Here is a 23376-nt window from a genome sequence, read left to right as displayed (position 1 = left end):
TCTATGGAAGCAGGAGTGGATTTTTAATGCAGTGAAAGGGACAGGATAATTTGTTGTAAAGAAGTATGCATATATGCAAATTACTTCAAAAAAATAAATTGACTGAAAAAGTGCCATAGAATATACTTTTCTGTGGTAACTTCATCATAATTGAAATCATAATTTCTTCTTTTCCTAACTCTCTATCTTACTGAAGCTAGTCCTGAGTAGAAGGCTAAAGGACCTGCAGAGGTCCCAACCAAACTAAATTATTAATGTGATTCTAGGATTAGCAGGTATTGGTTAATTCTACTTTAGGGTGTTTGGGATTTTTTTGTGCTTATTGTGGAGGGTAAATGTAGTTCTGTAGAAGGGGAACTGTAATGTCCCTTTTTTGTTTGTTGTTTTTAAAGAAAAATAGTTTGTACTAGTAAGTATTTCTAAATTTATTTTTTCCAGGGCTGCCTTATTATTTGTCTTTTCCTTTAAACTAAATACAGTATATGTTTTTCAGTGGAAATTGTGCATGCCAGTTTTGAAGGTCTTAAGATTAAGAAATAAGTTTTGATGCATAAAACTATGTCCCTTGTCACCCCGCCCAATTCAGCATAGATATTTCTATTCGGACTTTCCTAAAAGGAAATTTTTGTTGTTTCTTCCTCAGCCTTCCTACCCTGAGGATTTGGTACCACTTGTGGAAGTCTTTGACTGAGCAAAGCAAACAATTTAGAATGCTTTGCATTTGTAAAGTGGCTTTTTGCAACTGTAACTATGATGACTTCAGCCATCTTTTTGCTGTAATGATGTGTTTCTGTTGTATGATGGAGGTGGTAAAAAAAAGTGTAAGGAAGAGAAGTGCAGTAATCCTAACGTAGGTTTTCAGTTATGTGGAATGATGGAATCCAATCTGAAAGTCAGAGAAACTATATGTCATGTGAGAAGAAACAGGCTAAGGAGCTAAGATAACAAAGCTATGTAGTTTTTTGATGGCTGGTAATTATTTTGTGTATGGGGAAACTGTATCCCTGCCTGGGCAAGCAAATTGGTAGAAGAAAGTATATGGAATATAATTAAAGACATGTATCAAGCATCCTGCAGTTGTGGATGAGTTTCTGTGTAGAATGGAAGGAATATAATACCACATATATCTGCTAGACACGGTCTTTGTTTCCCATTTATGGATGTCAGCATATAAGCAACGTATTAGCTTGTCTGGACATTTACTGCTGAGAGTGTACTGCCAGCGCTGGGAATTCCGGACATCTTTTCAAGATAAGATAGGCATATGATGCAGTAAATCTCAAGAGTTCAAGTTGGAACAGATAAATTTTTTTTAAAGAGGTTATTTTCATGTGACTACCTGTATACCCTCTACTTCATACACACCTCCTTGTATAGCATAAAATGGTAGATGTTTCCAGATCAGTGTAAATATGTACATGAATGCCTACATATTTCTTCTGGAAACGAAAATATTACAGAGCTAGTTGTATTTTAGAAATCTCTTGCATAACCCCCTTTTCAGATTAGTCCCTTCACACACATACATATGCATTTAATATTTCGAGCTTTTGTATGTTTTAAATTTCTTAGCCTCTTTGTCTACAAAAAAAACCCTTTTCTTTCTTGTTCCTTATACTTCCATGCCTTTTTTTTTTCCCCTGTGAAAGTGAAGTGGGAAAGCGATGTTCATTAGATGCTCAAAAGACAATATATTGCCAAGAGAAGCTGTTTTCATCTACTTAACTCCACGGATTTGAGAATTACCAGAATTATCTAAATCCTGTGGTAGTGTGATCAGACATACAGGACTTCACAGTACATTATCCCCAACTATCACTAAGTTATTAGTGTAATTTCATACATTATACAGACTGTTCTATTTAAATAGAAAGGGAATACTTATCCGGGCAGGTAGATACTAGTACAGTTTGCGTGCACACAACTGGGTAATGTTGTCTTACCTCCAGGTTTGATGTAGAAGCAGTTAAGCTGAGTTTCATGCACCAGCTTCCCCTTATACTTCATTTCAGGTTCCCCTGGCTGGTGGCTGGGTAGCGGGTGATACGCTTGCCGAACAAAGGCTTGAAACATTTTAAAATTCCAAGGAGCGTTGAAACAGCTGAACCTGAGTATATTTTCTATATATAGTAAAGGTAAATTCCTTTTGGTCAATTGTTTTGTACTTCAGAGTTATTCTATGTAATAGCCTTGTATAAAAGTTAAAACCTGAATGTTGCTTTAAACTACTGACAACTTGGTCTTTTAATCTAGAAACTATTTTCCAGCTCTTTGAAACCTCTGCAATATCTGGTGCATTATTCTTCCTTTCCTTGCTCTTCACTCCTAATCCTTTTCTTGTCGTCTGTGCCTTGTGCTCAGTTGGAGCCTTCTCCTCCCCCTGTGGTTTTTCAGGAAAACTTGGATTGAGAAGTGAAGATAATGGGCGCCATCCACCCGTCAGCTCATCACCTCACCGAGCCATGACAATCTCTGGTTTCTGTATATCAGCACGGACTTCTCTGATAGTATCCTCTTGTGTTTGAAAAAAATAGGTTTGTCTAGTAGGGGGTGGACTTCACTCCTGACATAGCCAGAAAACTTCTCTTGGAATGTGAGCTTGCTCACTCACACTGTTTTATATGTGTGTGTATATATAAAAATATTTGTAACCTTTTCTTAAAACATGGAAGATAAATATGTGAGCAAGTGTATCCCACAGCACATATACAAGCTGCTCACTTCTGCCTAGTATTGATTTAATACAAGCTCTTGAGTGCCTCATCAGCTCTCTGTTCGTCAAAACAAGCCTTAAATCGGCAGTAAACAATACTTTTCAATTACGAGAGGAAAAAAGGAAGAAACCCTTCTGAAGTATAAGATAGCATACCCTTTAAAGGACAAGGAATGTGTTCTATACAGAAACATGGTGCAACTATTCCAGTGGAATTACACTAAGGCTGCAAATACAGTGTTGCTTTTTTGTCTTAACTGGCGCAGGAACTAGTAACAGCATTGGGCTTATGGTTTGCTATTTGCTGTGCTTTAATGGTTGCGGCTGCAGCCCAGTTGTCGGTTTTGCAATGCAGAGCTTGCTTTAATAAAATTTAATAAAATATAAAGTCTTCATATCATAACGTATTGCTTAAAAGCAATCTTTAAAAAAAAAAAATGTGGGTTTTAACTGCTGGCTTTGTTATTTTGGACATACATACTCCTACGTCTTTTGGAGCCTGTTTTAGTAATCCTTTTGCATAGCAGAGGTATTATTTGTATGAATAAAAACAACCAGAGATCCTGTAGCCAGGGGGGAAAAACAATGTAAGTGATGTAAGACACATGCTTCAGGTCAGAAGTCAACAATAAAGGGACTAGGAAGATTCTTCCTGTGAATCATCTGGTGCTGGTCATTGTCTTAGACGGGATATGGACTTTCAGTTTGATGAGCTCCACCAATTCTTTTGTCTCTGTCAAACAAACTGCTTTTCTATAAAATTTCGGTATTATTTGCTTAACAACAGACAGTGTTAAATTCTCTACACAGGAATGCGTAGCATCTCTCAATGAAGAGGTTAATGAAATTTCATAATAATTAGAAAAGGAGGGAAATAACATTGGACTTTTATGTAAGGTATCATATTCCTTCCTGCAGTGCTTTGCTTCTTTTTTTTTGTTGTCATCTCTCTTCTGGTTTCTCTCACATGAATATTTTGTACATCTCTCTTTCAAACAGAAAACAAAGTAGAGGTTAAAATTTGCACTGAGAGTGTTAAAAGCTGAAGGAGGGGGGAGACTGAGGAAGCAGAAGATGATTCCTGATATGTTTTATTCCTAAAGGATTATGCATGAGCTAGTAAAATACTGCTGACTTCTGAAGCAAAATGAAATATGCACTTTTACTTTGTGTGAAAATAATACAATTGCTGTAATGAAAATCACCCAATGCAAAATTCCAAATTTTTATTTCAATTTAAATGTATCTCTATTCTATATTCAGGGATTCAAAATTGCAGGGTACTCCCAGTGCTGCTATTGTGAAATGTCTAGCTGCTAATGTAAAATGAATTTGATAAATGTGGGGTTTTTTTCTGTTGGATTACAGGTTTAAAACGAGGAAATGCTTACTGCTTAAATTGCATTTTCTTGATGACAAACTTGATCTCAGGAGTACATTCTGTTTCTCCCTCTGTACATACACAGAATGTCTTGTGTGCAAGAAGGTAGAAAAGTCAGTAAACTGCTAATGTTTATAGTAATGTGAACACTAACTTCAATAGGAAAAATAAATTTTCAAAAGATATATAAATACGTTAAAAAAGAATTACAGCAATGAAAAGAAAAAAGCGATAAGGTAGTTCAAAGAGGTGGTATTTGTATCTTCATGAAAGAAATTACTAAATTGCAACTTTCACAAGAAAAATGTAGGTCATAAAATATATTTTAAACATTTTTATTAATACTTTAAGATTAAATTTAATGATCCTTCCGTTTTCAAGCATGTACAAATGCAGTGGCCGTATGTGAATGATAAAGGGTCGAAGGTGCAGCCATTTACTGAAATTTAGTTTGTGAGCACAGCGTGAACCTACCCACAACTGGAGTAAACCTATTACTGTTTGCCCGTCTTTATGTGGGAACAGTGAAAGCCCTTTCTGTGCCTGTGAAATCGTATTGTATCGCTAAAAATTGTACGTACTTAAAAATTTCCAACAGTAACTCTACAGATAAGCAGATGTTGTTGAAGGCAATGTAACAGCTGACTATAATGGATGGCTGTGGAGTAGTAGAGAAGAACTTTTTAATGTGTTGAATATAACATGTTAACAGGCTGTGGCAAATCAATAAAAGCAAATACATAAAATATGCTGTAAATATGAACTAAACGTTTGAAATTTCAGGAAGAGTAGTTGCCTTTACCTTTGCCTATTTTTATGTGGATTTTTTTTATTCTTTTTCTAACCATTTCAGAAATAAAGATGGTGTAGGAAAAATGAAGAAATTGCCTGCCTCCAAATTGATGGCCTGTATAGAGTATACAAATGGAAAAATAGAAAAGTTTTTCTTTTAATTCTGTTAATCTTATGGTATTTCTTAGGTGTTACTTGTTACAAGAACAAGTATATATACACAAGCAACTTAGAGTTTTGTTTTTGCAGGTTAAAAACTTAGTCCAGATTTGCAAATGTATTTCCATTACTTAGGATCTGAAGGTATGCAATGAAGACATAAAAGATGAGATCACAACAGTCAGAATTAGAAACATCACCTATAGTTAAGGTTCCTTATTTTCCTCATGAAGCCCTTTTTGAAGTTCATAATTTTGTGGGAGTTAAACCATTTGGGGTGACAGCTCATTAGACTGATTATAGTAAAAATTCAGGAAAAAATAATATAAACAACATGTTATTGAATACCTATTTGAGGTTAAAATATTCTTCTGTTTTTTCCTTCTTTTCTATTTTACTGAAAAAATAAATGGCATCAGCAGAGTTTGGAAAAGAACTTGACCTCGAACTTGACTATACCTCTGGAATGAGAGATGTACTTCGACCTTTGGCAGATACCTCAGAGATGCACTTTAAAAATCATTGGCAACATATTCTTAGATTTGACTAAATTATAAATTAAAACCATGATGTTCAAATGCTGATGAGTCCTCTACCAACCGTATATGTCACATATAGTAGAGCAGGCTTTATCCCCACAGGATGAGAAGCCCAGATACTCCACAAGAAACATAACAGAAGCTGCTGCTTTTCTTAACCTAGTGGAAGGCAGGATGGAAATAAAAAGGCTGGAAATTGAGAAGGTGAAGGCAACTGTCCTTCCTATTCTTTAAAATAAAAGCCAACTTTTTTTGCCTCCAGGTTGAAAAGGGAGCATTGTGCCCTTCTCCTTGATTGAGAAGAGTTCTCATTGTTTTTAGCTACTAGGTACTATGTGATTTGCACAGAATCAAGAAAAGAGCATGGTTTCTAGTTTAACCTCTTCCACTTGTGATCGTGTTATGTTAGTGTAAGGTTTTCTGCTAATAGAAGTTACGGATATACATATGGATTTGTGTACTGGCATTTTTGTGTTATGTTCAGATGATTCCTGTAGATCAGGGCCTGGCTTCATTTCAGTGCATTGAAGACACGTTTCACGGTTTGCTGTAGAAAGTTAGCAGAGAATATAGAGCACTGGTAAGCTAATACAGGTAATAGTTTCAGATGTTGAGGAGTTATCGTTCTTTTCCACTGAGCCATTCTCTGATGGATTGTTTTTTTTCCACAGGAAGGGTGCTTTTGTTGACTCAGGATATTTGGATTTAGTTTTTACCCTTGCTGCAAACCTCATCACTTACCTTTCTAAAGTCAGTGTCTATCATTTTTCTATGTCAAAAATGGAACAGTACTTTCATCCACCATTTGTTGATCTTAATACCTCTTCACTTAGCTTTTACGCTCCTTGAGTGAGGCTGTTTAATCATTTCCATTACAAAAAGGCAGTGGAGCTCCAGTCTGGTGTGGACATTTCAGAAGTCTATTGTGAAATAATAATGAGAACCACTTGTTATTTAAGAACAACTTATAAATAAGAACAGTAAAGGATTTATTAAGAACAACTTGTTATATAAGAAATTGATAGTCTGGCATCTACAGACTTCCTGCCTTAATTTCATCATCATGATGTAAAAATTATTTGGAACTGATGATGCAATGGCAGGAGATATGACTGGAAAACCGGTGGGGGGGAATAAATGCACTAAGCCAGATGGATCATAACATATATGCTATTCCTGTGTCGTGACTAAAAATTTCTTGTAGCATCAACAGAATGCGATTTTAAGGGAAATCTTGCAAATTCAGTTTGCCTTTGGGCTCTTTTCCAAAAAGTAAAGAACCTGCTGATGGACTCTTATATCTGCTGAGCTTTATGGGAATAAATGGATCAATGGGTTTTAAAGTTTTCTACAATACTAACATAATTTTAGCTTTGAGGCTATTTAAGGGGCACTCTAGTGAGCTAATCTTTTTTGTGTGTGCTACAGACTTGATGTTTTTTTCATAAAGAATTTGTGATAAATTTTGATTAAAAATCTGCATGAAGTCAGGCTATCACAGTAGAGCCACAGACATGGTTTAATAAACAATCCACCATCTCTGAGTTGTCCCTTTTTTGCCTCATGAAATCAGAAATATTTGCTGGTTTTATCTGGAAGTCTGCAAATTGGTCACCCAACTTTCATGACTGGTAGAAGATGGCAGGGATATTTCAGGGTCCATCCTATTAACAAAAAGTTGTTTCTTATGTTGATTTTTAAGGCATAGTTCCAGGCACAATTAAATGATGGTGGTGAGGAACTTACTCTTGACTTCAGTAGTGTTGCCAATCATTGCCCACTCCCAAACCATCTGCTTTTGAGGAAAGGGGTTTTGAGGGGCTTTTGCATTTTGTTAGGGTCTTTGTTGTTGTATATTTTCGTGTTACTTTGGGGTGGGTTTTTTTAAGAAAGTTGCTTGAACAGTTCCCTCCTCACTTGAATTTCACTAGTCAAGCTGAAAAACAGCTTTTTCGCTCCCCATGTGTGATCATCAGTTTGCATTAAGATGTCTCTGAGCAGGGTTCTTTTCCCTTTAATAACTGGCTTTTTTTCCTGTTTGTTCATATATGATGTTTTAAATGTTTGAAATAATGGAAATACAAAGTCATCTTTTTCCCTGTCTATATTAAAAGTTCCCCAAATAACTGGATCAGGAGCTTTATCAACCTTTAAATGAAAGAACAAGTGCCTGATTATTTCAGTTTGGTTTTTTTCAGCAGCTTTTTAGGAATTTAAGTTAAACTCATATCAAAATACAGGGTTTTATTGTTTGAAAAACTCTTACCTTGCTTCAGTTTCTTGGCATTTTTGTGCCTGGGACATCATAAAAATTTTGGTTCCCCTCTAGGAACTTCCAGAAATAACAGGATATCTCTAAGCTGAATTTCCATTATTTAGAAGCAAATATGTTTGTTTTATATATATTTTGTATTGTGCTGCTTTACACAACGTAGAGAAGCAAGAGACCTAAAAGTTCCAGTCCTATTGTTGAGCCACATCACTATCAATACTGTATAATAGGATGAAAATTAATTTTTTTCTAGTGTCTTGTTTTTAATACCTAAATAGCTAAGCAAAATGTTGTGTTTGAAAGAACTTTAAGGCTGTAAAGATCTAAAAGAACTTTAAAGCTCCTAAACTAGCAAATACCAAAATTAAGGTTGCTTGTGCGATCTCTGTTTTCTGCTTATGGTATTTTAAATTACGTGATCGTTGTCTTTTGCAATAAGGATTTTGCTTCAGTTATCAAATAGTCTGAGTGTAGTTCATATAAAAAGCAGCTCCTCAGTATTCTGGGTTTTCCTCATTACTGATATGTGGGCCTCTTGCTTTGACTGTTATATACTGCTGAAGTTCTGCACTAGGAACAAAACTATTAATTACTTTTTTCTTGTTCTTCTGTGATACTGATAGCTGATAACTCCTAAATAAGCTGAACTGTTGTACCTTGCTCGGATTAGAAGTATTACTCTTCCCTATTTTACAAATTGGGATCCTAGGGCAGAGTAGTTACAATCACAGAGATCAATTTCCATGGGACTGTCAGCTTTCAAATTTATCAGATATTCATAAATAGCCTATGACATGTTTGATCAATTGGCCAAAAGGTGAAGCTGTTCAACCTGTCTTGCATATTGGTGATGCCACCAGCAGTGGCAGACATAAAAAAAATATTGAGAGGGTGGAGCAGATGGCCAAAGTTTCATGCATACTCTTCTGCATTGCAGATTCTTTTATAACAAGGAAGAATCTTGATTAAAACAGATTTGACTTTCTGGGGTTTTCAATCTGTTCGCTACGTTGTAATATGGACAACAAGAAGTTTTCAGATGTGTTTCGTCAGAAGGATGTGTAGTTTTGCATAATAGGTCGGTATTTTGGAACCTTGCGAATCGTTCACACACTTTTCTACAGGTTTGCAGTTTATTATTGGATGCTTACTGGAATGTGTTAGAATATTAATGTCTACTTTTAATGCATATTTTAATATTAGTATCTATATTACAAAAAGGAGATTATTTGTGCCGTTCATATCAGCTCTTACGTTGCCCATTTGTAAAACCACTGGTGCCTATTATGTTACTTGTCTTTTTTTAGGTGAATAATAGAAATCATCATCACACTTCTCAAAAGTTAATCATAAAAAGGACTGTACATCTTTTAGAAATTGTTTATTGTATGTCTACAGGATGGAGGTTGGTTTGTGGGGCTTTTTAGGCTTTTCACCAGTATGCTGTATTAAACAGTTGAACTATTTTTAGCTATATAAAAGACAACACGTGGCTGAAAATCTGAGGGGGAATGGAGATAAGTATTACACTTGTGTCTTACAAACAGCTGCACGTTCGTTTTCTTTTCAGACATTAACAAAGCCAACTTATACTTCATATGCCACGGTTTTGGTTCTGTGGAATTGAAGAAGTGATTGCTTTTGGATTCTGCTAATATAAGGAAATATTACATGATCAGGGTCAGTGTTGCAATTGTTTTTAAACAGGTACATAATCCATTTATCCCACTTTCAAATAAAATCTAGCCCCTACTATGTTTGAAGACATGTTAGGAATTGCCATTTCTTGGTAAGATTAAGGGAAAACTCTTGTCTGCAGTATGGTAGGAAGGGGAAGGGGGAAGAAACACAGCGGCTACCTATTTGTTACTGTATCATGTAAAAGGAACATGGATGTTACACAAGGTTGCGGTGATAGAGAGGGGAAGATCCGTGTTAACCCTTTAGGTGCTTCTCCCTTCCTCTTGTCACAGCAAGTTTGTGCCTGAGGTTAAATCTAGGACAGTTACCCTGACAAATGTAAACAGATTGTTTTGAGACAGTGTTGTAGATTTATTCCCAGGCTATCTTACAAGAGCCATGTTATATAATAACATGGTTGTGAGTGGAAAAAGCTCCCTGTTTATTGTGGTGGAAGCTGCACTAACTACAGTTCCGTTATGGCTATTACCATCATAATGGTTTAATTAACGGTGCGTATGTTTGAGAGTCTTGAATTTACTTTGAGAATGTTAAATTTACTAGTAGTAAATTTAAATCTGTTGTTCTGTGCAAAGCTGCAGGCACTTACATTAGTGGAGGTCCGAATTTAGATACAATCCCGGGGTTGGCTACAGATAATTACATCTTTGGTGGTGAAAATAATGGACAACATTATAGGAAATCTGCAGGGAGGCAGAGGTACGTTAGTACTACTCTAACAACTTTGATGATATATGAGATAGGCCTGAAGGTTGTTGAAAACTAAACAAATCTTAGTTGCTTATATATGTGTGCAACACTACCTGCAGTATACTAGCCACTGGAGTCTAATCGATATATGACAACTGAAAAAATTGATAGAGGAAAAGGTTTTAAAGAAAAAAAAACTCTGGTTTAGTGTTCTGAAGGAAAGGATCAAATACCTCTGCCTTTATTGAAGGTTCACGATCTTTGAATTTACATCCTTAAAGATATGCTTTTGATCTTTTTTGATTTTGGAGGATCTGAGGTGTCATCTTTATGTTTATAGATGGGGAAAACATAAGACAGAAATAAATATAAAAATTCCTTTACAGGTCACTTTTAAATATCTGCCAGGTAGAATTGCTGTTTGAGAAGATGCTCATAGTTTGTGTTTGATGTGCATTTACAGTGTCCATATATGGGATTTGGTTTTATGATAAGGAAGAATGCCAAAGAATTGCAGAGCTCATGAAAAAGTAAGTGATGGGTAAACAAGACTTTTTGTGCTTTTTTTTATGTATGTATTTCTGTACATACATGCACATTATATTACTAGGATGGTTATACCTTTCTACTTTAAACCTATTTTTATAGACTTTGTTGCAAGTAAAATGTCACACACCTGCATTTTGTATCATCAGAAATAAGTCACTTTATTGCAATACTTTTTCATAATTCGCTGTGCAGCTTTCCAGCTACATCAGAGTGTAACAGTTCATCTGATTTATTTCCTGATGACTCAGATCTGTTTTGAAGAATTGTATTCTTTGGGGTTTTAATATATTTTTCAGTTCGGGGAGATTTTCTTTTTTAATGTTTCTGTTACCTTTTTTTCCTATATCAATGTAAGTGCGGGCTATCATGAAGGCATACTGTAATAATACGATTTCTGTGGTTTTTATCGTGTTTCTACATCATGGCTGAATTCCTGCTTCCTCATTTCTTAGTAATATGTAGAAAATTCACTTTGTTTTTGGAATATAAAGGAAGACTTTAATTAGCTTTGAATTCATTACTTTTAGGTACATAATATTATTTTATACATGTTATACAATCTTTAATTTTGCAATCAAGTCGGAGATTAAAATTTCAAACAGAACTGTATTCTCAGCTGTATTTTAATCTAACAATATCATGGATAGTTTTTTCACTGTCACTGCTTTCTTCACATGTCCAGGATGGACAGGGCTCATTCTTCTCCTCTACCCTCTGGTTGGCCTAATGATGGGCTTGTTTGCAAAGATCCCTTTATTATGACTATATTCTGCAGGTTTTCATGTTTGTTTGGAGGAGGAAGGAGCTGAAGACTTACAGATTTTTATCAATATATGCAATCTAAATTTTTTAGAGGTATAATGTGGAGGATATAGTAAATTCCTATTCCGATAGGAATGGGCAGAGATTGGATGTATCTGTTGCCTGCGGTATATAGGGTTGGACATATCATTGTGTCACAGTTCTTTTAAGGGACAGGAGGAGGGATGACGTAGAGCCAGGTCTTTGTCATCCCAAGAAAAGCCATGGGAGGCGGATACAATCAAGCTGACAGCATTAGGTACTAACAGCGCAATGCAAAGGCACTGTCAGACCTGTGAATCTCTCCTTTTCGGGTCATCTGTCCCAGTCTTAACAGCTTCTGTAGCAGAAGCATGCTGAGGAAGTGACATCAATTTTGATTGCCAAAGTTACCAAGTGCCCAAAAGCCCATTTATGTGCCCTGCAGTACAAGTCCAAACAAGGCTCATCCTCGCACATCTTGGTCCATAGCAAAATGCTTTAATTCTTCTACCACTATGTTCCAGATAGGATTTGTTATAAAATGCTGGATGGGAAGGTAGTCATGTTTCCTCTATGTCTCTCTTAAAGTAATACCTGCTGCTTTTCATTTTGCAGTGACAAAACATTGTGAAACACAGGCTGTGACAATGGTGGGGGTTTGTTTAGGGGGTTTTGTTGGTTTTGCTGTATATCCTATAGCTCTAAAATGAGTCAGTTGTGACCCAAGAAATAATTGATGGGGATGAATTTACAGAAATAAGCAATAAACCCTAGGAAACCCAGGTTTTTGACAGCTAATTTTAGTTAACTAGCTCAAGTTTCAGCTGGTGATTAGGTACTCTCAAACTGGTAATTTACTACAATAAAAACTAGTTTTCAGAGGATTCATGCATTTGTAAACCACGTGTAGTGGTTTATAATAGCAGTGTTGCGCATAGATAAAAAATACCCTGTCGCTCAGCCAATTGGCTGTGTGTGTTCATTCTCAGCATTCTACAATAATAATAAAACAGCTGGGGCAGGAAATTGGTCATTTGCTAGTAGTTAATGACTGATTTCTCTGTGTTTGCCATCCTCCACCACTAGCAGAACTGAATAACACTATAAATTCCCTGCTCCTTCTGGGTATAGAAATTGTAACTGAGTTCTGGAAGTTTTAGTCTATAGCCTAGTGTATTCAAGATTGGAGAAAATGAATATCACTCCTGGTCAAATTATGTTTTAATATAGATCTTTTAATAGAGATTTTCTTACACACGTTTTAATGTAGATGGGGGAAAAATGAAAATATTTGAGTTTTGATTAATTATTGTAAAGTAGCTGTGGTTAAACTTTTTATATTTTATCTGGTTTTTGTCTTGTCTATTCTCTTCTCGCCTCCAACTTTCAGCCTAACTCAGCAGGAACAATTCAAAGCACAGCAGGGCACAGGAACAGGAGTGTCCCCAATGATCATGAATTCTGCTAATAACAAAGAAGTGGATATCTTACGGATGCTTACCAAGGCCAAAGATGAGTATACCAAGGTGAGACTTGCTGTCTATAAAACGACGACATTTCTTGTTGGCAATGCTATGATGCCAACTTGCTTACACTTTACATTTTAAAACATAAAAGGTTTTGGTTTGTTTTTAAGTAGTTCTATTCAAAGGGAAACTGATTTTGGACAGTGTGCTCTCTCATCTTGTGTAGAAGTGTCTGGTAGAAAAGTTTTGTCAGAATTTGCCAAAGATTCAAAAGAAATGAATGCCATCAATAAAAACTTCTGAAAGGAGAACAAGTATATGATTGATTATTTGTTGAATGCTAGGAGGTAAGAACAAGTATAAATTGGCTTTCATTTTGACCCTTAGAGCTCCTGTGCTTATTGCTTATTGAGTAGCACCTGGAAGTTGTGTCCTGTTTGTGGGTGGAGTATTCAAACCTGCTAACAGTTTCTGTGGTTTGTACAAATAACTTCCTTCAGAGACGATCTTTAACAGTGAAGTTACTGCTTTTAATTGTGGTTGTTAGCTACTTTCAAACACTAATGGAAGGAAATGAAAAGGTTGAAATGTAGTATGATTTCAACCCATGTGCTGCTTTAGTCTTCTGAGGCTTCTAAGTAAAGCAGTAACTAATGGACTAATAATGTTCTGTATTATTGAGCAATCAAAAACGTTTTACTTTGGGGAATAAAAATCTAATAATTTTAACTATTCATATATACACTGCAAATTGTTGCAGAGCCTGCAGGTTCCTGCTGCTGTTTCCTGTATTTCATATGTGTTGTCGTGCAATAATAAAACTCATAAGTGTTCCGAGTCTGGGAATACATATATCTTAAGCAATTTAAAGAAAAAAAAAAAGTTATTTTTCTGAAATGTGGCTACTAATAAGATCCTCAGAAAGATAATAGCAAACCATTGGAGTTATGGTGAAATGTAACCCTTTTTGTTGTGGTATAGCTTCGTTTGAAGCTTAGGACCGTCATATTTTCTGTATTAGGGATTTAATATATTATAATGGACAAACACCTCCAAAACCTGGTATCTTTTCTATGTTTTAATACTGAATCAATATCTAGTCTTGGCATAAAAGAGTGCGATTTGAAATGTTTAAACAGTTTTTATTAAATAACCTTAAAAATACTGTAAATGGAAAACTGGAAAAATATTAGGCTGTCTTCAGATTCTATGAGAAGGAGGTAATAAATCTTTAAAAAAATTACCTTCCATTTCTACATAAGCACACAGAAAATCAAGATGAAGGAGAGGAAATTCTAGAAGATCTGTTGCTTAAATAATTTTGAATTTTTTTCCTGCAGATAAGATCTTTTCAGATTTGCTTCTTATTTCATCTTTAATCTTTCTACATCTAAGTGACTTCTAAGGAAATAACATGAAAACTTACTCATGTCCCAGATGAAGAGGACTAGGAGTATCTGACCTCTTAAGAATTGGATATGTGTTTTTTTCTTGTTTTGTTAATAATATAGAATTAGGAAGGGTGTGATAAATAAAGGCAATGAGAACCGTTTTTGTTTTTAATGTCAATATATTTCACAGCAGTCATGCTTTTTTGGCTGCTTTATGACATCTACATCCTTGCCAGTGTATATCTTGTGACTTACAATGATGATGTGCTGAAATCTGTTATGAAATATGTTGTTCTTCTTTTTTAATTCTGTGTGGTTTTGGAGAAGAGGGTGTTTTAAAGTGTTGGGAGCTGTAGAATAAGAACATTAATTTTCAAAGCATCTAAGGGATTTTGCTCAATTTTTAAGTCCTAGGATGAATTTTTTTTTTAAAGTGTAACTAACTTTGAAGGGTATATCTTATTCCTAAATTAAATTACATATCTAGAGGTTACATGAAAAATAAAATACATAGCCTCTCCCCTCCTTTTTTTATTAACGGAGCTTTAAGTTGCTAAACCGCTAAAGTATTTTTTGAAAAATGTACTTCTAATGCACACTTGTCTTTTCTTGATCTCTGGTAAGAAGAAGTGGTATTAGCAGGCCTCATAATGATAGCTGGGGAGATAAACAATTGAAGAGCTGCTAGGGTACAGAACGAAGCATGACAAAATGTTTTTCTCTTTAACCACTGTTCCTTGTCTTGTACTACAAGACAAGCTCTGGTTTTAGCTCTGTGCTGCACGGTTCTTCTACAGCATCTACGCATTTACTACACTGTCTTTGATCTAGTAAAGATCAGATTAGGTGGACATCCTTTGTCTGGTTGATGTGCCCCAAATAACTGAAGCTTCCGTCTTCCTTACCTCATTACACACAACCATTTGATAAGAACATCATTTCTGGTAGCGAGCAAGTGTGGCCTCTGGGCTTCTATTTCTGTTGTTTGACTGCTTCTTCACTGTCTTTCAGTGAGATGTTCCAATGGTATTGCCCTGCCCAAACAGGAATATAGTTTCTAAGTTTTCAGGTGCTTTAGCTTTTGATGTGTTAACTGTGGGAAAGACTTGATAGTAGGACCCGGAAGGCCTAGCTTTCCTGAGGGCACTGTGCCATACTTAGTCTGGATGATGCAGAGTCTACGCTGCTATTCTTAAACAGTCTGAATTGCTTCTGCATGTCTCATTTAAGCAGGGCTCTGACTGGAAATCCTTTCTGCTACTACTCTTCTTTGAGACAGTTCTTGTCCTCCTTAGCCCCTTTCTTCTGCCGAGCACCTTGTACACTTTCATGTGACTGTTCGTTAATGTGGTCTTGTGGCTGCTTTACATCAGCTAGGTAGAAATCCCCAGTTTCCAGGGCTTTTTAGCTCTGCGGTCAAGCCCTGACAACTTCAAAATTTTATCACTTTCAGGATAGCCATCTATCTACAAAGCTCTTCGAAGTTCCATCAGGCCTTGGCTGGCCGCCTCTCCTCGTATCAGATCTTCTAGCATCTCATCCTTGTACTTGATAGGTCTTTGCAGCTCACATGTCTCAAAGTCAGGTTTTTGCTGCAGAGCATGAGATTGAGATGTGACGTGGTATTTGCTTCAGGAGAACTGCAATACTGAGGTACCATGCTTGTCCATTGTTTGTTTCCTTTGACAATGTTCTGTTCAGCTTGAGCTTCATATTGTACAGGTAGACTATGAAATCTCACAACACAGAGCAGTTGTTTGCCTCAGATGCCTCTGACTATAGCAAACTTGCCTAAAACATCCTAAGTGGTGGTCTTGTTCTTTTTGATTGACGTTCACCACATGTCTGTTTTTTTTCCAATGTTGCTTAGCATTTCTTTGACTTGATCTTAGAACCTTTTGATTTCTTATGCATCTTTTGTAGGAGCATAGCTTTGAACAAGACACATGACTAAAGGACAGACCTGTGAAGCAAGATACAGTAATTGTCAGATGTCGTAGCTGATGAATATTCTTCTGGTTCTATCACTAAAGAGCATGGTGACATTTCTTTCATGCTGCTTTTTGCTGTTTGATGATGATGGCATCTGATACCTTCTTTACCTGCCCACCTGACAGTTGCTTAAAATGTCATGCTGGTGCTCCTAATTTACTCATCAGCAAGGGTGTGCTACCCATTTGCCAAAATGACCTTATATTCTGAGCTCTGGTAGTTACAGATTCCTTTGAAATCATCACAGGCTTTTTTTTCTCTTCAGCATACTTCCCTGTATTTGATACCAACCTACTAGCCATGTTATCAAACCATGGGAATGATACCAAGTCAGGTCAATGTCATTCTGTATAGGCCCTTGTGTATACTGCTGTTCATTTTGCTGAGGAATTTGGTCTGAAAAATGCTCATATAGTGATGACTCTGTTAAACTCTACTGCTTCTCACCTCATTTTTTTATGCTTATATCTGTGATCATGCAGAGTATGACAGTGGATTCTAAGGTACTCATGGTTTCTGAAGAAGTCAGCCTATTACAATATCCTGGAGAAATAAGGGCCAAATGCATTTATTTAAATTCTGCAGCACTCATTGTGAAATATGCAAGAGTATGTTATCCATCATGTTAAAGAAAAAAGTTTAAATATGTGCTTATATGGTTTTTGTTGAAAAAGCTATGCTGAAAAATAGCAATAAGAAGGAGAGATTTTGAAGAAGAGGCAGCATCCTGTAGAAAGAGAACAGTCTGGGAGGAAAAAAAGCTGTTTAATCTTACTGAAGTGTGTTTTTGGTCTATGTAGTATCATAACGGGTTAGGATCTGTCCAATCTAAAAAAGAAAATTATCTTCACTTGTTTTGGTATAGATCAAATAGAGGCTACAGGAAGCACTTATTTGGACTATGAAAAAACTCTCATCTGATAATTAACTAGGTAAGATGCCTAATTGTCATTAAGTGAATGAGGGACAATGTAAGTGACCAGTCAGAAACTGGGTGGGGAAAGTGATTTAAGAATAATTCAGTCATTTGTCCTAGTGTATTTAAAATTAAAAAAAGTTGATGAGGTTGCAGAAGGCTCTTTACTAGGACATTGTTGAGGGTCCATATGATCTGCCTGGAAATGATAATAAAATAAAGCTTGTAGAAAACAAACAAACAAAAAAATAAAGTTACTCAAATTCAAGGATAACAACATGTAAGCTTGGAAGAACCTAAGAGAACAATTTGTTTGAGCAGTGCATTGATAAATGTAAGTCAGAGCTAATAAATAGAAAGGAAACTTTTCCTTAGTGTAAAAGCTTTAATAGTTATGTTAATGTTGTAGGCTTCTACACTTTTTTTTTTCATAGCTGCTTTCTGTTATGATTCTTCATAGCAATCCATTCATAACTATTTTAAATATGAATTGCAAAGCAAAACTGAAACTTCAATTAAGTGTAAATTTCTGTCAAGTTCTTCAGGCTTTGAATCATCGAGAAGGGAGGTAAGCATCGACTAGCTTTAAAACAAAATTGTTTTGCTTACCATGAATAGTCTTTGTACTTAGCTCTTTATTTGAATTTTGGGACATCTTTAGTCATCAAACTTGCACTGCAGTGTGAGGTGGGTAGAAAGGCTCCGGGTGAATGAGAGACCACATTCTAGTAAAATTTATTTCTTTGATTTCCCCCCCTCCCCCCTTCCCCAGAGAGGACAAAAAATGTAGCTGAATTTAAATATATTTACATATTGAATGTGGCCTGCCCAGATTAGCCATGAGGCACTTGCTACATGGTTTTATATTTAACTGAAATTCAGTTTTGCTGTGAAGCTCTGCATTATTGCCAAAGTCAGTACTTTGTTCTTCATGTTTTTTCCAATCTAGTGCTTAAGGAAGTTTCTCACTTTATGCAGTAGAGGAATATAGCAGGAAAGAAGAGACAGGTGCTTGTTCCTTCTTCAAACCGAATAGCTAACCACCCTATGGCATGATTGTTTGTGCATGCTTTAAAGTTATTTCTAACAGCAATATTTGAACCAAAAATTGTTATACAATAGAGGAAAGCCAGGTACATGAGTAGAACTACACTTCTGCTTTGCAAGATCGTGTCTTCAGAAATTCATTGCAGAAGTCCTTGACTGTCCAAACACCCACAAGATGATTTTTCAGCTGAGAGTCACAAAATCATTGAACTTGGAAGGGACCTCTGGAGATAGTATAGTCCAACCTCCCTGTTTGCAGCAGTATCAGCTAAAGTGGGTTGCTCAGGGCCATGTTAAGTCAGGTTTTAAATATCTCCATGGACGGAGACTCCACAACCTCTCTGCGCTACCTGTTCCAGGATTCAAACATCCTTAAAGTAAAAAAGTTTTTTTTCTTAAGTTTAAACAATATTTTGTATATTCTGTTTTTTGCCTTTTGGCTCTTGTCTTCACTGGGCACCACTGAGAAGAGTCTGGCTTGGTCGTCTTTATTTCCTCCCATCAGGTATTTGTACACATTGATATTATATCCTGAGCCTTCTCTTCTGGAAACTAAGCCTCTCCTTGCTTGACAGGTGCCCAAATCAACTTCATAGACTTTCAATGAACTCACTCATGTGCATCTGGGTCTGTCTTGTGCTGGGATGCCCAGAACTGGATGTAGCACTGCAGTGCTCAGTAGAGGGGTCTAACCAGTGGTCTCACCAGTGCTCAGTAGAGGTGAATCTCCCTTGATCAGCTGGCAATGCTCTGCCTAATACAATCCAGGATGCTGTTGGCCTTCTTTTGCCACAAGGGCATGTTGCCGATTTGTATTCAACTTCTTGTCCACCCAGGTCCATTTCTGCAAAGCTGCTTTTCAGTCGGTCAGCACCAGCCTGTTACTGCATGGGGTTATTCTTCCTCAGTTTCCCTTTGTTGAACTTCATGTTCCTGTCAAGGTCCCTCTGAATGGCAGCACAACCATCTGGTCTATTAACTACACATCCCTGTTTATATTGTCTGCAAGCCTGCTCTGCCCCAGCATTCAAGTCATTAATGAAGCTGTTAAACAATGTTGACCCCAATTTCAAACCCTGGGGTACACCACTAGTGACTGGTCTCCAGTTGGACTTCATGCCAACAATATTTTGAGTCCAGCAGATCAGACAGTTTTCTATCCACCTCACTGTCCACTTACCTAGTCTGCGTTTCATCAGTTTGTCTTTGAGGTTGTTATGGGAGACAGTGTCAAAAGCTTTGCAAAAGTCAAGGTAAACAATATCCACTTCTCTCCCATCATCCACTGAGCCAGTCATCTCACTGTAAAAGGCTATTGGGTTGATCAAGAATGGTCTCCCCTTTGTAAATCCATGATGTCTACTCCCAATTCCTTTCTTGTGCTTTATATGTTTAGAAATAGCTTCCAGTAGGAAGCCATTTGTTTCATCACCTTCCCAGGGATGGAGGTGAGGCAAACTGGCCTGAAGTTCCCCAAATCCTCCTTCTTGCCCTTCTGGATGATAGTACTGATATTTATTTTCTTCTAGTCCTTTGGAACCTCCCCCAGTTGTCTTTACCTTTCAAAAATAAAGAGTGGTTTCACAATGAGAGAGGTAGCTCTCTCGGTTCTTTTGAGTGCATCCCATCTGGTCCCATGGACTTGTGTATGTCCATTTTGCTTACATGCTACCTAACCTGATCTTCCCCTATCGAGGATAAGTCTTCATCACTCCAGACTTTCCCACCAGCCTCAGGGGCCTGGGATTCCTGAAGACAAATGTTGCAAAGAAGGCACTGAGTACCTCCTAGAGCCCATCGAGTCCCCTCAAGAACTCAAGTTCTGTTTTACTGAGCAGCCTGGGAATCAGTGTGTCTCTGTTTACTGTTGCGGTAGGTGTCAGAAATGGATTAAATGATCAGTTTTGTATATTTGAGAATGGAGGTTATTTTCTCACCTAACACATTTGCATCCTAAGGAGTTTTTCTCGGAAAGTTCTGGAAAGGACACGGACGTTTTTATAATTGCACAGCAGTGGCTCTGCTGTGTGTCTGTATTGCAGTTTGTCCAGTCCAGAGTTCTGTCCCCAGTAATGCGCAAGACTGGGTTCTTTGGAGAAAGAACGAGAAACCAAAACTGATCATTCCTTACCCAAACATTAGTCCTGCGGCATAAAGTTTAGAGCCCATCAAATTCAGGTAATTAACTATGAATATTCTTGTTAGCTAGGATTAGTTTTTGTTAGATAATTCTTTAACAAATCTTTCCAGTTTCGTATTTTCAAGTGTATAAAGCAACAATGACTTCCAATAAACTGTTTTCTTTTTTTACTGACAGTAGCATTCCTTGTATATACCCAATGCTTTTTTAATTTACTATATTCTTATTTTTTGTACAATGTAAATAAGACCATCTTATTCACCTTTTCCTATTTCATTTATTATTTCTTTCATGCAGCATTTTCTGTGCTTTTTTTCTGAATTAAATCGTGTCCTTCTCTTTTCATATGTCAGTCATTCCATGTCACTGATCACTTTGTCATCCGTCTCTGCCCATCTTTTTATAAATACTGTTGTTAATCCTGTCATATTTAATAAGAAAACATACTGATTCTACAAATTGATTAAATTTTTAATTATTTTTCTGTGCGGGTATATGCATCCTCCAAATTCCCACAATGTGGAATATTTATATAAAAGAGTTTGAGTTACAATTCCAGTTTTTAACAAAAAGCATTTTAAATGTTCTTTATGGGCACATTAATCCTTCATGTATCTAAACTACTTCTAGCTGCCTACTGATGCAGGAAAAGCATGTCTGTTGCTTGGTTTCTAAGGTGCTTTTTTAAATTTTTTTTTTTAGTTTTTTTTAAGTTTTTTTTAATTTTTTTTTTTTTACCTTCTGGAAAAGCAGAAGGTAAGAAAGAGAACTGAGATTTAAATTAGAGGGAAGACTCATACTTGGAATCTTGGAATCAAGTGTTTATTTTTACATATGCTTTGTGGTTTTAGAAAATTAGGTTGCAGTTGTTACAGTTCTTTCAATAGCATAACATTTCATAATCAGTGCTGCAACTAATATTTCTGGTTATTGAGTACTTGGCTATGTCTGGAGAACTATGGGAAAAGATACTGTCCCACTTACTAAAAAATACTTGTTTTCTGTTGCAGTGTAAGACCTGCTCAGAGCCAAAACAAATAACCAGTTCCTCTGCAATTTATAACAACCCCAACCTAATCAAACCAATTCCAGTGAAGCCTAGTGAAAACCAGCATCAACGAGTATCTCAGCAAAGCAAGGTAAAATGTTTTGTGTGTTTTCTGCCTAGTGCTGCTGTAATCGAGCAGCCGTGTAGGAATATTTATTTGAGTCAGAAGGTCAGTGCAAGAATTTGAGGTGGAACCACAGTAAGGAATTATTTTAATGAAAAACTAACCTGTTTTATAAAAAGCCCCCAACCCCCACCGTGTGACGTGGAAGCGTGTAAATTACAGGCGTACCCTCCTGATGCAACAAAGAAATACTAGTCTTTCCATTTTCCGATGCTGCTTTAATTGCAAGCTCGTCTAGTCAATTGCTGGACCACATTTTTTGTGTTCTTTTTCTTTAGGTGAATTCGGTTACTCTAAATAAAGAAAAGACTCTTGATATATCTTCATGCTAAATCACACTGCAAAATCCTAAAAACTGAATTCCGCTGTGACAGGGAGATGCGCAAGAAGTGGCCCTAGTTCACACAAGGAGAGATTTCTGTCTCTTACTAATATTGTACTGATGGCTGAAAGGGAAGATGCTCTTTCATGGTATTTAAAGTGAAGCCACTGCTATCTCTTAGATTCACTGGTTTTCTCCCACATTAGCAGCTTGACAACTGTCTGCTTGCCCTTCCTATGTGACAAAACTATTAAAAATTCTCTTGGGAGAAAAGAGCATAGCAGTTTTCTCGGCTTTTCCTTGAATACTGCTGGCTAAATATTGTCGCCACTTAAAGTAACTTGTGCATGAGGGGACTTTGTTTACTTTTTTCCTTTGTCCCCTCACAGAATGTGGATCCTGAACCACAGCACTTGTCTTTGACAGCACTGTTTGGAAAACAAGAAAAGCCAGATGTCTCAGAACCGCTTAATAAACAGCATCAAGAGAATCTTCCTGTTAGGCAGGGTGTGGTACGTTCACTGTCCTACGAAGAACCTAGCAGGCACTCGCCCTCTGCAGAGAAACAGCTTTGCCCTGCCATTCAGAAGCTTATGGTGCGTGGAACAGACCTTCATCCCCTTGCTGAGTTTCCCGAGAACCGACTCTGTGAAAATGGCAATATCCACCCTGTGGGTGAGACTTTCACAGGACTCTTTCAACCTGTGACTTCTCATGGTATTGCAACATCTCATGTAGTTCAGGATACTGCTGGCACTCAGAGCTTATTACAGAAATTACAAGGTCCGTCAGGGTCAGTGACTAAAATGGATTCCAGTGCAACAGGATCTGTGAACTCGACAGCTTCTGTGTTCAGCAGGACTCCTGCTGCTGTTGGAGCACCAGCAGCACCGGTAAACAACATGAGCCAGCCACCTCTGGTGTATTTCAATGGTTCCCTACCAGGCCAGACTTTAGAGTCTCAGACACTTGGTAAAGAACAATCCAAACTTCCTAGACAGCCACTTTCTCTCTCTGGCAATCAAGCAGCCAATTCCGGGGTGATTTCACCTCAAGAGTTACTGAAAAAACTCCAGATAGTGCAACAAGAACAACAGTTGCATGTATCCAGCAGACCGACCTTGGCAGCTAAGTTTCCTGTTGTTACTCAGAATACCAATACACTGAAACCACTGGATTCCTGGATAGAAAAGGCTCCGGGTACAGAAAAACAGAGCTCTCTCTTTCAGGTAAATGGGCAACTTCAGAATTTAAAATAAATAAATAAATAAAAATCTAGCAATCTTTTGAACTTGGAGTTTTGTAAGGTTAGTCTTTGTTTTGGCCAGTATACTCGTGTTACTATCTTATT

General features: G+C 36.9%; 1 protein-coding gene across 3 annotated transcripts in view; it reads left to right on the top strand.

The window, feature by feature from the left end:
• DCP1B (decapping mRNA 1B) overlaps positions 1–23376 on the top strand; it is a 43213-nt gene that overhangs the window by 10369 nt on the left and 9468 nt on the right. For all 3 annotated transcript variants that reach the window (XM_075159432.1, XM_075159447.1, XM_075159438.1), the window contains exons 4-7: positions 10711–10777; positions 12970–13105; positions 21542–21670; positions 22415–23254. In XM_075159432.1, coding sequence (XP_075015533.1) covers positions 10711–10777; positions 12970–13105; positions 21542–21670; positions 22415–23254 — 1172 coding nt within the window. The remainder of the gene's footprint in view (positions 1–10710; positions 10778–12969; positions 13106–21541; positions 21671–22414; positions 23255–23376) is intronic.

Source organism: Calonectris borealis, chromosome 1 (assembly GCF_964195595.1).
Source record: "Calonectris borealis chromosome 1, bCalBor7.hap1.2, whole genome shotgun sequence".
NCBI lineage: Eukaryota > Metazoa > Chordata > Aves > Procellariiformes > Procellariidae > Calonectris > Calonectris borealis.
The sequence above is the reverse complement of the archived record's forward strand: the minus strand, read 5'-3'. Positions and strand labels throughout refer to the sequence as shown.